This window comes from Nicotiana sylvestris, chromosome 4, assembly GCF_000393655.2.
Source record: "Nicotiana sylvestris chromosome 4, ASM39365v2, whole genome shotgun sequence".
NCBI classification, from domain to species: domain Eukaryota; kingdom Viridiplantae; phylum Streptophyta; class Magnoliopsida; order Solanales; family Solanaceae; genus Nicotiana; species Nicotiana sylvestris.
The window spans coordinates 20,447,923-20,460,076 of record NC_091060.1 but is presented as its reverse complement, the minus strand read 5'-3'; the positions used below and the strand labels follow the sequence as shown (position 1 = coordinate 20,460,076).

Here is a 12,154-nt window from a genome sequence, read left to right as displayed (position 1 = left end):
TAGTTGCTCTGTGAGAAGTGAAGAACTATTTAGCAAGCCATTGGACCATACATGCAATGGTGATGTGTATGATAAGAATGGTCCATTTTCAGATAGCTTGTATTATGTTCTTGTAGGGTTAGAGAACGAGACTCCAAAACAAGGTTATGATTGCTATATAACCTCTCCTTATCCTAATGATGCTTTAGCTTATGGCCATGCTTCTTGTAGCTCAAGTGTAGCATATTCAGACTGTGACACTTGTGTAAAGTTAGCAAGATCTTACTTGTTGACTGTTTGTGATGGTCGCATTGGAGGTCAAGTCGAATTTGTTGATTGTTCAATGAGGTATGAGCAGTACTCATTCAGCAAATAAACTAGAGACTGGCTTTATTTGCTAGCTCGTGTTTGATCTAGCATGTTTACGTCTTCCTACAAGAGGCGTGACAGGAAAATTTGCCGTTGAACTTTTGGCGTTGTCCTTTCTATCTCTTTCCATTCATCTTCTTTTGTTGGCAATTAGTGTTTTACTGAATGCAATGGTTTACATTGTTCAAGAGTTCAAAATAATTAATGTTGTGATAATTGACATTTTCGATCCCTTATGTGATTTGTAATGTTTGTTTAAGTTGCAAACAGTGACTCGATAATTATGTGGAACAAAGTCGAAATTTCACTTAAATGTTGTGGTCAAAGGGGAAAAACAACTCTAAAGTATTCTTTTTGAAAATTTTAGTTTCAGAATATTTTTAAGGGATGAAGATTTAATAAGAGGAGTTATTAGTGTGATGAAAATGTCAAGTTGTAGAGGAAACGTAGGCTCTAAAATTCTATCGATCGGAGTGTCTCCATGTTTGGTGCTAGAATATATTTCTGGACATATATCTAACCATTTATACAATATTATTCACAATTTGTTTTCAACATTTGTACTTTCACAATATATATGGAAGTTTAATTTGTGACTCTTAATTTAGATGATAGCATATAATTAGAAAGCAAGTCCGTAACTATCTTGTAGAATTTTCGGTAATCAAATTCACATTGAGAAGTGATCAAATACAATTTATTAACCAACAACTACAACTATCTTGTGAGTGATCTAGACATTACAAAATAATGTTAAACGGTGAGAAACGCCTCATTTAAAAACTTAATTTGTTAGAGAAGAGACGCATTTATTAGCATACATACATATATATATATTTCCAGAAACCTTTCTTTTCTAGCCTTGTCGGGTACCTCATTGGATCTCATCGTCACATGGCTTGAGCAGAGATTCCCTTGTTGTTTGTCATCTTGTAACTATTCTTTCTACTCAATTTAAGTCAAGTTGTCTTGTAGCACTACTTCATGTCACTTCTTTTTTTTTCTTCACGTGTCTCCTACATTATTGTGCTGGGTTTTTCATATATATATATATATATATAACATCCTTGCATATGAGAGCCGATTGTAGTTCTTCTTATAACATCCTTGCATATGAGAGCCGATTGTAGTTCTTCTTGATCCATGAGCAAGAACGTTTTGTGGATAAGTGATAAAACTCGAATTCGGGATCTCTGATTAGCATCATCAGTTCTAATTTGAACATTCTAATTACAATATACTCCATTAATGAATTCTAAGGATGGTTATAGGTTCAAGAAGAAGCTTTCTTTTTTGGGTGTTGCCTAACGGTTTTTTTACCAATCCGGAACTAAAGTAACACTAAATTCAACTCGAAGAACCAAACTAATATGACAAAAAAGATAGAACCGAACTACATATAGCGCATGTCTGGCTGCACTATACGAGCCAAACATATAGTGCATTCACATCCTGTAGTGGAAGGAGGGTTTGGCGTATATAAGATAACAAAAGTTATATAAGAGGGGGACATAATACCTTACCTCCCGATAAAAACTTAATAAACACAAACTAACACTAATGTGGTTGCCCATATTCATATAAGCATGCAAAAAGATAGTCGATCAAGATAAGGATTCTAACTATAGAATTTGTTCTAGAATCTTAACTAATACCTTTTGTGATATGATTCTAAAATTAGATAACTTATAAGCTAATTTTATTCATGAAGTAAGCTCCTCTATGTTTAACCAATATAGGGATTTCGGTCAAAGCTTATTTTTAGAAGAACTCGGGTTACTTATAATCAAATAAAAATAGGAATAATTGATGTAAATAACAACTGAATAGAAAACAAACTAAATCAGTATATTCCAATAGTATTTCGTGTCCTTACAAATATTCATTCCTCAACTTTTATAGCTATTTCTAAGTAATACGTTTCTCTCCTTTCATAATAGAGTCATTATGGACAATTAATGACATTTAATGTAACGTTATAATTGGCAATCGTAACTGTTTCAATACAGATTCTATAACGTTTTCTGCAATTAATGCCTATTAATTACCAATTATACGTATCTAAACCCTTTTTCTATTTAGGTTCATTCTTCCGATGCTTCTCCAAAATATCAAGAGGTTCGAGCATTTATTCCTTTTGGCTTTCTTGGATCTTTGCCCGTGCCTGCTAAAGCTCGTGCCTCTTCAACTATTCTTCGCCAACTGTCATTCCTTTACCGATCCACGTGTCATGATATGTCATCACATAATTAATTCGATATATTAACTTGATTTTTCCCAATACAGATAGTCCTCCCACTTGCCATTTATTCATCAGTAGAATATTTGAGAAGTGGATCTCATTAAAGCGGGAATTTTTGCCACCATTATACCTTCTCTGGAACTGACGCTTCATATGTCACTTCCATCTAATGCTCGTGACGCGTGGCATCTTCTGATTGGTTCTACAACTTTTCAGCGTCTTTTAGGGCTTTTTTGCAGCTTCATCAATTACGAAGCGACAGTTTCCATCATGACATTTCCATCATCACATCTTTTTCTTTGACGGTTGCTTCTGAGTATAAATATAGCTTTTTGTCTTTGTCCTTCTCATAAAAAGTTACCTATCTTAGAATATTCACTCTTGTTTTCTTCTTCCTCGTACAGTCATGTCATCTTCAAACCCTAACCCTAGAAGAGTCCCCATTATCGATGAACTTCCTCTTGCTCCTGTTAGAAGTAGAAGATGAGGAAGATTGCGTAGTTTAGGATCTTCATCTGTAAGAGGTGTTTCTATACCTCTAGTGAGTTCTACCCCTCACTCTAGAACTAGGGGTTCTCTCTCACAGAGACCTTCATCCAGGAGTAAAGATTCTAATGAAACAGTTCATGAGCCTTTAGTAGATGAGATTGTCCCTTCTGAACTATCTTTTTACACTGATAGAGAATCGATCAGAAACCAAGTTTATTCTATGTCTTCTTTAGATGGTGTTGACGTTCACCCTTCTCAAATTATCAAAGGTTTAATTTCTGTTGTTCGTAGGGATTGCCATTGAAGGCTTGAGTTCCCTATCATTATTCCTAATGCTAACCAAAGAATTACATCTTACATGACTGGATTTTCTTTTGCGTATACTTATCCTTTTATGTTGAATTTTAAACCCCCCAGCGATCCTGTTATCATCGAATTCTGTCATTTTTTCGACGTTTGTTTAGGACAGATTGGCCCCATTGTATGGAGGGTTGTTGCTTATTTAAGGCACTTAACAAGGTTGGCTAACTTGCCTTTTACTTTTTTCCATTTGATCCATCTCTACTCCCCTAAGCTTTTTCGTCATGGGATCTTTACTTTAGTGGCGAGAAGTAAGAGAGTGTTGGTTAGCCCAGAGGATAATAAGAACCCTGGATGGTATGCCAGGTTTGTTTCTGCCCCCACTGTTGATTTAGTGGGCAAAAAAAATGTTCCATTTCCTGAAAAGAGGAATTTTTCACGTAAGTTTTTCTTTTACAACTTTTTCTCTCTTTTCCCTTTATTTTTCCCGCTACTGTTTAACCTTTTTTTTTCTAGCAACCATGGAAACTGTTGACGAGATTCCCAATTTTCGTGGTTAGGTAGAAAAGTTATTGAAAGTTGCTCCAATGGAAGGTAGATCTTGGAAAAACCTTTCGCACAGGTTTGGTTGGAAGGTTAAAACCCATGGTAAATGCTTTACTCATCTCCTTTTCATATTTTCATTCATCTTTCCCTTAGAATTTATTTGATCCTTCTTTTTATCAGGATTTCCCATTCACGGTGTAAATGCTGAAGCAGTTGCAGCTTCCGGAGTTTCTTTGGAAAGAGCTGAAGAGATAATCTTGAGTTCTTCATCGAAAAGGAAGGCTGATACAACCCAGGATTCTGAAGAAGAGGATGAACAGGATGGAGTTCCTTGATTAAAAGGCCGCAAGCCAGAAGACGCATTTTTTCAGATAATGAAGTGACTCATCCCCGTTCTGTTCCCATAACCGAGGCTGTTGAAGCCACCTTGGTGAGCTCTGAGGAAGATACTCATGCGACAGCTCATGACTCTGATGATTCGCTTTTTTCTCGTGGGTTTGATAGTGAAAATTTGAATTTGGTTTCCGATGAAGTACCTCTTGCCTCTTTTACCATGCCTGTCCCTGTGGCGCGTTCTTTGTCTGTTGTGACTACTACTGTTGCTGCTCCACCCCAAGTTGTTATGACTTCCTCTATAGTTCCCCCTACTACCGTTCCTCGTACTGAGATTGGTTCTTCGAGTGGAAGTAGAGCAATGAAACAGATTACCATTGAGGTCCCTGCCGATGGTAATCTTTTGAAAAAGTCAGGTCGGGCTGATGTATGGTTGGAACCTCTGATCGGTCCAGTTGAGAAATCCATACTCGAGAGTCATAGCTCTTTGACTTGGGTGAACGATATAGTACAATCATCATTAAAGGTATTTGCTTTTTTTTGTGCACTTTATTCCATTCTTCTTTTTATTAAGGTTCTTACCCCCTTTTGTTAAGATCAATATTATTGGCATAGAGATGATAAAGAGGGTTTCTCATACGGAGCAGTTAATGCATGATTATCAGATTGAAGTAGACAACTGGAAAGAATAATATGAAAGCTTTCAACTTGATATGGAAATGTTAGAAGAAAACAAGTGTACCTTAGAGCAGCAGTTGAAGGTTTTGACTTCTGAGTTAGCAGTTGAGAAGGCTTCCTCAAATCAAGCTGACAAGGATAAAAATCTCTTCGAGACTTCATTTTCCGGACCCAAGAAGATCTTCGTTAGTCTTCTGATAAGTTCAGATTTTTAGAAAGTTCACTTGTCCCTCTGCAATCTTCTCGTAACTATTTTCCTTACAACAGATTTGCAAAAAAGGAAATAAAATCCAAAGGTCCTTTTATATAACCCCATGGCTAAATATTGCCTTTAACCTAGACATCATAAGATTTTGAAAATCTGTATGAAGGGTTTTTGGCTGGCTTGTGTTATTGGCTCGTGACTTTGCTCTGAACTTGATACATTTGATGAGTAGACTTTGGGCTTGACTTAAATTTTAATTGTTTTCAGTATTCTTTGCCTTCTTTATACATATATTCTATGTATATTATATAGTCCCCCAAGTGTTTGAGCTTTCAAGTATGAAATCTCGAGCACTTGATTATTCCTTCCATGTGGTCCTTTTCCTGAAAAGGAAAAACACACAGGACTCGGAGGTACGATTTAAGATGAAGACTGCTTAACCCATTTAAATTTCTATCAGAATATTGTAACCCTGGACTGGGAATTATGTTTTTTCCACACGTCTTACAGGTCATAATTCATCATTTAGTGTGGGCTAGCTTTTTGCCGATCATCTAAAATCGTTAGTAAAATTTTAACAATTCAAAAACAAAAGTTTAAAATGAGGGTACCTGCCCGTGGATATTTCCTTTCCTTAGAAATAGTATCTCTTCAGATGAACAACATTCCAATTTGAAGGTAGAATCTTGTCATCCATTGTTTCCAGTTCGTATGCTCCTTTTCCAGCGATACCGTGAATCTTATAAGGTCCTTCCCAAGTTGGACTTAACTTTCCTGCATTAGTTGCCCTCGTTGATTGGATTTTTTTTTGAGTACGAAGTCCCCAATCTTGAAGTATCTGAGACGAGCTTTCCGGTTATAGTATCGTTCCATGACTTGTTTTTGCTTTGCCATCCTTATTAACGCAGCTTCCCTCCTCTCTTCAAGTAAATCCAGGTTTCTCACATTTCTTCTTTATTTGACTCCTCAGTTGCTTGTGTATATCACGTGCGTGGTTCCCCTATATCGACTAGAATTAAGGCTTCATCTCCGTATACAAGTGAGAACGGTGTTTCCCCCGTACTTGTTTTTGCAGTTGTTCGATAAGCCCACAAGACTCCAGGTAACACCTCTGGCCAATTGCCTTTAGATTCCTCCAACCTTTTCTTCAAGTTATTGATAATGACTTTATTCGTTGATTCAGCTTGTCCATTACCCACCGGATGGTAAGGCGTTGAAGTAATCCTTTTAATTTGCCAACTCTGAAAAAATTCTGTGATTTGCGTGCCTATAAATTGCGGGCCGTTATCACATACGATTTTTTTGGTACACCGAATCGGCATATGATATTTCGCAAATGAAATCTCTGACCTTTTTTTCTCGTACCTGTTTAAAGCTCCTGCTTCTACCCACTTAGTAAAGTAATCAGTGAGAACTAGCAAAAATCTTACCTTGCCTTTGGCTTGTTGTAGTGGACCCACGATATCCATCCCCCACTTCATAATAGGCCACAGTACAATGACCGGATGTAATAATTCAGCAGGTTTATGCATGTTGTTACCGTATCTTTGGCACTTGTCTCATTTAGTCACAAAATTTTCCGCATCGTTTTCCATATTTGACCAATAATAACCGGCTCTAATCATGGTTTTTACTAAAGATCTTCTTCCGGTTTGATTTCCACAATGTCCCTCATGTATTTCTCTCATCACGTACTCTGTTTGAGAAGGTCCGAGGCATCTTGCTAGGGGACCACCGTACATTTTATGATAAAGATTGCCTTGCTTTAAACAGTACCGAGCAGCTTTTTTGCAGAGTGCTGGAGCCTTTTTCTTATCTTCAGGTAAAATTCCACACTGCAAAAATGTGACAATCTCGTTCCTCCAATCCCAAGTTAAATTATTGAAATTTATCTCATTTTGTCTTGATCAAGTATTGAATGAAATAAATGAATTACAGAAGAATTTTTGTCATTTGTCACTTCTGCAGCAGATGCAAGATTAGCTAGGGTGTCTGCCTCGACATTTTCCTCTCTTGGTATCTGCATGACTTTCCAGGTTTGGAATTGCCTAACCAAATCACGTGCCTTTTCCAAGTATTGCTGCATTCTCGCCTCTCTGGCTATATAAGTCCTCAGCATTTGATTAACTACGAGCTGTGAATCGCTTTTGATTACGACCTATTCTATGCCAAGCTCTCGTGCTAGTTCTAAACCTGCAATCACAGTTTCATACTCTACCTCATTGTTAGTAATAGAGTTGCATTTTATGGCTTGTCGTATGGTTTCTCCCGTAGGTGGTACCAAAACAATACCTAGACCTGCCCCTTTTACATTCGATGGACCATCAGTAAATAAAGTCCACGTTCCTGGATTAGACCCATTGAATACCTGTAGTTCTTTTTCTACTTCTAGTTGTATACCTTGGCTAAAATCTGCAACAAAATCTGCTAACACCTGTGACTTTATTGCAGTTCTAGGTTGACACGTAATGTCATATTCACTTAGCTCTATGGACCACTTGGCTAACCTACCCGATAACTCGTGTTTATGTAATATATTATGTAGGGGGTAGGCAGTTACTACAGAGATGGGATGTTATTGAAAATAAGGTCTTAATTTCCTAGATGCCATAATTAATGCAAGTGCACGTTTTTCTAGATGAGGATACCGAGTCTCAGTATCTAATAATGACTTGCTAATATAATAAATTGGAGACTGTTTACCTTGGTCTTCATGAACTAAAACAACACTCATTGCTACTTCTGAAATAGCAAGGTAGATGAGTAGTTTTTTCCCCATCTTTTGGTTTAGCAAGCAACGGTGAATTTGACAAGTATACTTTCAGATTTTTAAGCGCTTGTTGACATTCCTCAGACTATTCAAACTGATCCTGCTTTTTTAGAGCTGAAAAGAACCTGAAGCATTTTTCTGATGATTTGGAAATAAATCTTCCCAAGGCTGCTATTCTTCCCGTCAGTCTCTGTACTTCTTTTTTTACTTGTAAGTGTATCAAGAATTTCCTCAATAGCTTTAATCTACGCAGGATTTACTTCAATGCCACAGTTAGAAACAAGAAATCCCAAGAACTTACCTGACGAAACTCCAAATGCATATTTCTCGAGGTTTAGCTTCATGTTAAATTTACGGAGAATCTGAAATGTGTCAGACAAGTATTGGATATGATCCTCTGCTTGTTGTGACTTGACTAGCATATCATCTATGTAGACTTCCATGGTTTTCCCTAAATGTTCTTGAAACATTTTGGTCACCAACCTTTGATATGTGGCTCCAACGTTCTTGAGACCAAAAGACATTACTTTATAACAGTAAGTCCCCCTGTTTTTTATAAATAAAGTTTTTCCCTCATCTATGGGATCCATTTTGATTTAATTATACCTTGAATATGCATCTAAAAAACTTAACAATTCATGTCCCGCAATAGCATCCGTTAGTTGATCTATATGCGGTAATGGAAAAGAATCTTTAGGACAAGCTTTGTTTAGGTCAGTATAATCTACATAAACTCACCACTTACCATTCTTTTTAGGTACTACTACAGTATTAGCTAACCAATTTGGATATTTTACCTCGCGAATGACCCCAATTTTTAAAAGTTTTTTTACCTCATTTTGAATCACCTATTTTTGAAAGATCCTTGCTTTCTTTTCTTTTGTTTGACAGGTGGATATGATGGATCTTCATTTAACTTGTGAGTCATCACTTCCGGAGGTATTCCCGTCATATCAGAATGGGACCAGACAAAACAATCCACGCTAGTTTTTAAAAATTCAGTCAACTTACCTTTCATTTCGTGGCTTAGGTTGGCCCCAATGTAGACTTTCCTTTCACACTAAGGTGCGAATAATTCTACAGCTTCCAATTCCCCAATCGTCGTTTTGATGTTTTCATTTTCCTTTGGTTCTTGGATGGAATCGGGCCTCGAGTCTACATCTGTTCGCCCGTGTTCAGTTGAGGCTTGTGTTGCAACACCCTCAACTGGATTCTGTGATTGCTATTTTTTTTAATCTTTTGTGCTTGAATCTGCTACGGAATTGATGCTTCTAGATGTTTGCTGATCACCACGGATCTGTCGTATTCCCCATTGTGAAGGGAATTTAATAACTTGATGCAGGGTAGATGGCACAACATCCATTTCGTGAATCTATGGTCTATCGAGAATCATATTGTAGGCCATGTCCATCTCTACCACCTGAAATTTTGTGTCTTTGACAACTCCTTCTACGAATGTAGTGAGTATTATCTCCCTTTTTGTTACAACGCTCGAGTTGTCAAAACCAGATAAGGTATGCGCCTTGGGTATCAGATCTTCAGCTTGCATTTCGTTTACCACTCTTAGAAAAATGATATATATGGAGATACCTAGATCAATCAAAACTCGTTTCACATTAGTGTCATGTACAAGTAAAAATATTACCAGTGCGTCATAGTGTAGGGGTTAGTACGCCCTCTGCATCTGCATCATCAAATGTAATACTTTCTTCTTCCAAAACATGTCGAACTTGCTTCCCGTGTATGACTGTAATTTTGAAACTTTCTTGGATGCCGTATATGTCATGCCATTAATTTCTTCTCCTCCGCTTATAACATTAACAGTCCTTTTTGGTGAAGGAGGTTAAGGGGGCTCCTACCTATTTTTCATATAGGCTTGCTTAACTTTTTCACTAATTAATTCGGTTAGATATCCTTGCTTTAACAGATGGTCAACTTCACCTTGTAGCAACCTACAATCCGCTATTTTGTGACCATGATCGTTATGAAACTCGCACTAAAAATCAGGATTTTGACTATTCGGGTTTAATCTCATTTCCTTTGGCCATCACACCTTATCTCCCATGCTTCTTAATACTGATACTAACTCTGATGTGCTAACATTGAAATTGTACCCACCAAACTTCGCCTTCGAGCCTCTATCATCATCTCACGCCTCTCGCATGTTGCGCTCTTTTCCAAACCTTAATGATGAGCCTGATTCTCTATCTCTCGATATCGTACCTTGAGTTATCCTGCTTTGAACACGAGTCTCTTACTGCTAGTCCCATACAGGGTTTGTACCTGTTTTACCTGACCTTTTTCAATTTCAGCACGTCTTGAACTTACCCTCTCGTCTTTTTGAGACCGAGTAATGGTATCTTCTTCTATCCGCAGTTTTGTGATGTATCTGTTGTAAACATTATTCCAAGTTGTTGCTGGAAATTCCCGTAGACATTCCTTGAGTCGTCTCATGGATTCTGAACTTTTCTCATTTAGATTACTGGCAAACGCCATAGCCGCCCAGTTATCAGGTACGCATGGCAACATCATCCTTTCACGCTGGAATCTGTCTACGAATTCTCTGAGCAACTCCGAATCTCCCTGCTTTATTTTGAAAATATCCTCCATTCTTTTTTCGACTTTTTGAGCTCCCGAGTTTGCTTTGGTAAATGAATCTTCAAGCTCAGCAAAAGAATCTATAGAATTTTCGGGTAAAAGGGAATACCATGTTAATGCTCCCTTCATGAGTGTTTCTCTGAATTTTTTGACCAATACTGATTCAATTTCTTGTTTGGTCAAGTCGTTTCCCTTTACACCGGTTGTGAATGGAGTTACGTAGTCCCGTGGATCAGTTGTCCCATCGTATTTTGGAATATGGGGCATCTTAAATTTCTTCAGAATTGGTAGAGGAGCAGCACTTGGCTTCCAAGGTTGTTTTGAATATTTGCCCATATCTATTCCCTTGATCAGCGGTGGTACTCCAAGTATTTGCTCTATTTGGTCGCTTTGTGTCACGACCCAGATTTTCCACCCTCGGGAGTCGTGACGGCACCTAATCGTAGAAGCTAGGCAAGCCACTAAATTTAGAAATCTTTACCTCCTTTGTTTTAATCTTTTTAACAACTTGCATTTAATAGGTGATAAACATTAAATAACAGCGGAATGTGAGATTAGTGGAGGACTTAGGCAAATATAAAACTAAAATAATACGAAATCCAACATATGTCTCTACCTAGAAACTGGTGTCACAATATTTACGGACTATGTAGGAATGCTACATACAAGTGTTTGAAAAAGGAAATATAGTCTGTCTCGGATACAAAAGAAAACAGAATATCTAAATGGATAGAAGAGACACCGGGCATGCGGACGCCTGCAGGACTACCTCGGAATCTCTGTGGACTGAAGGCTGGCTCCCAAGCTACTGATCCAATGCTGCTCCAATATCTGCACAGAGTGCAGAGTGTAGTATCAACACAACCGATCCCATGTGCTGGTAAGTGTCTGGCCTAACCCCGGCGAGGTAGTGACGAGGTTAGGACCGGACTCTAGATAAACCTGTGCAGTTATATAACATATGGCAGAAAATAAAAAGGAATAAGCAGTTTAAATGGGAGGGGGTACATGCTTCGGGGAACATATCAAATCCAACAACAAGTTAATAAGATATGAAAGGATAATTCAATATCTACAACAATACAATAACAATACTGTTGCGGCGCGCAACCCGATCCCTTATCATTTAATATTGTTGTGGCGTGCAACCCGATCCACATATATAACTGTTGCGGTGTGCAACTCGATCCAATATAATATCTATTGCGGCATGCAACCCGATCCAATATAATATTTGTTACGACGTGCAACCCGATCCAATATAATATCTGTTGCGGTGTGCAAACTGATCCATAAATATATATATAATAATGTTTCGGCACGCAACCCGATCCATATATAATAAAAGTGTTGCAGCGTGCAACCCGTTCCATATATAATAAAAGTGTTGCGGCGCGCAACCCATCCCAAATATACCATCAACAGTGATCATAATAACAGTCTCGGCAAGGGGTCAACAATAAACTACACTATCCCGGTAAGAGAATTCAACAGTACAAGTATATACATCCCGACAAGGGAGAATCAGCTATAACCAATCTTAACTCAACTCCTACTCATCTCAATTATCACCATTTCTCGATCATAAGTATCTTCCACGAAAATAAACTTAAGTCTTTACTCATTATCAAGAATTCACCCACTA

General features: G+C 37.8%; 1 protein-coding gene across 1 annotated transcript; it reads right to left on the bottom strand.

Annotated features, from left to right (window-relative positions):
• Window positions 1-10,140: 10,140 nt before the first annotated feature.
• LOC138889314 (uncharacterized) lies at window positions 10,141-10,845 on the bottom strand. Its single transcript, XM_070172608.1, has one exon. It carries the CDS (start codon window positions 10,843-10,845, stop codon window positions 10,141-10,143), a length of 705 nt encoding a protein of 234 aa, XP_070028709.1.
• Window positions 10,846-12,154: the final 1,309 nt, after the last annotated feature.

Bases quoted from the DNA above. Each gene is read 5' to 3' on its own strand.
- LOC138889314 (XM_070172608.1), bottom strand. From the start codon at position 10,845: ATGGGCAAATATTCAAAACAACCTTGGAAGCCAAGTGCTGCTCCTCTA.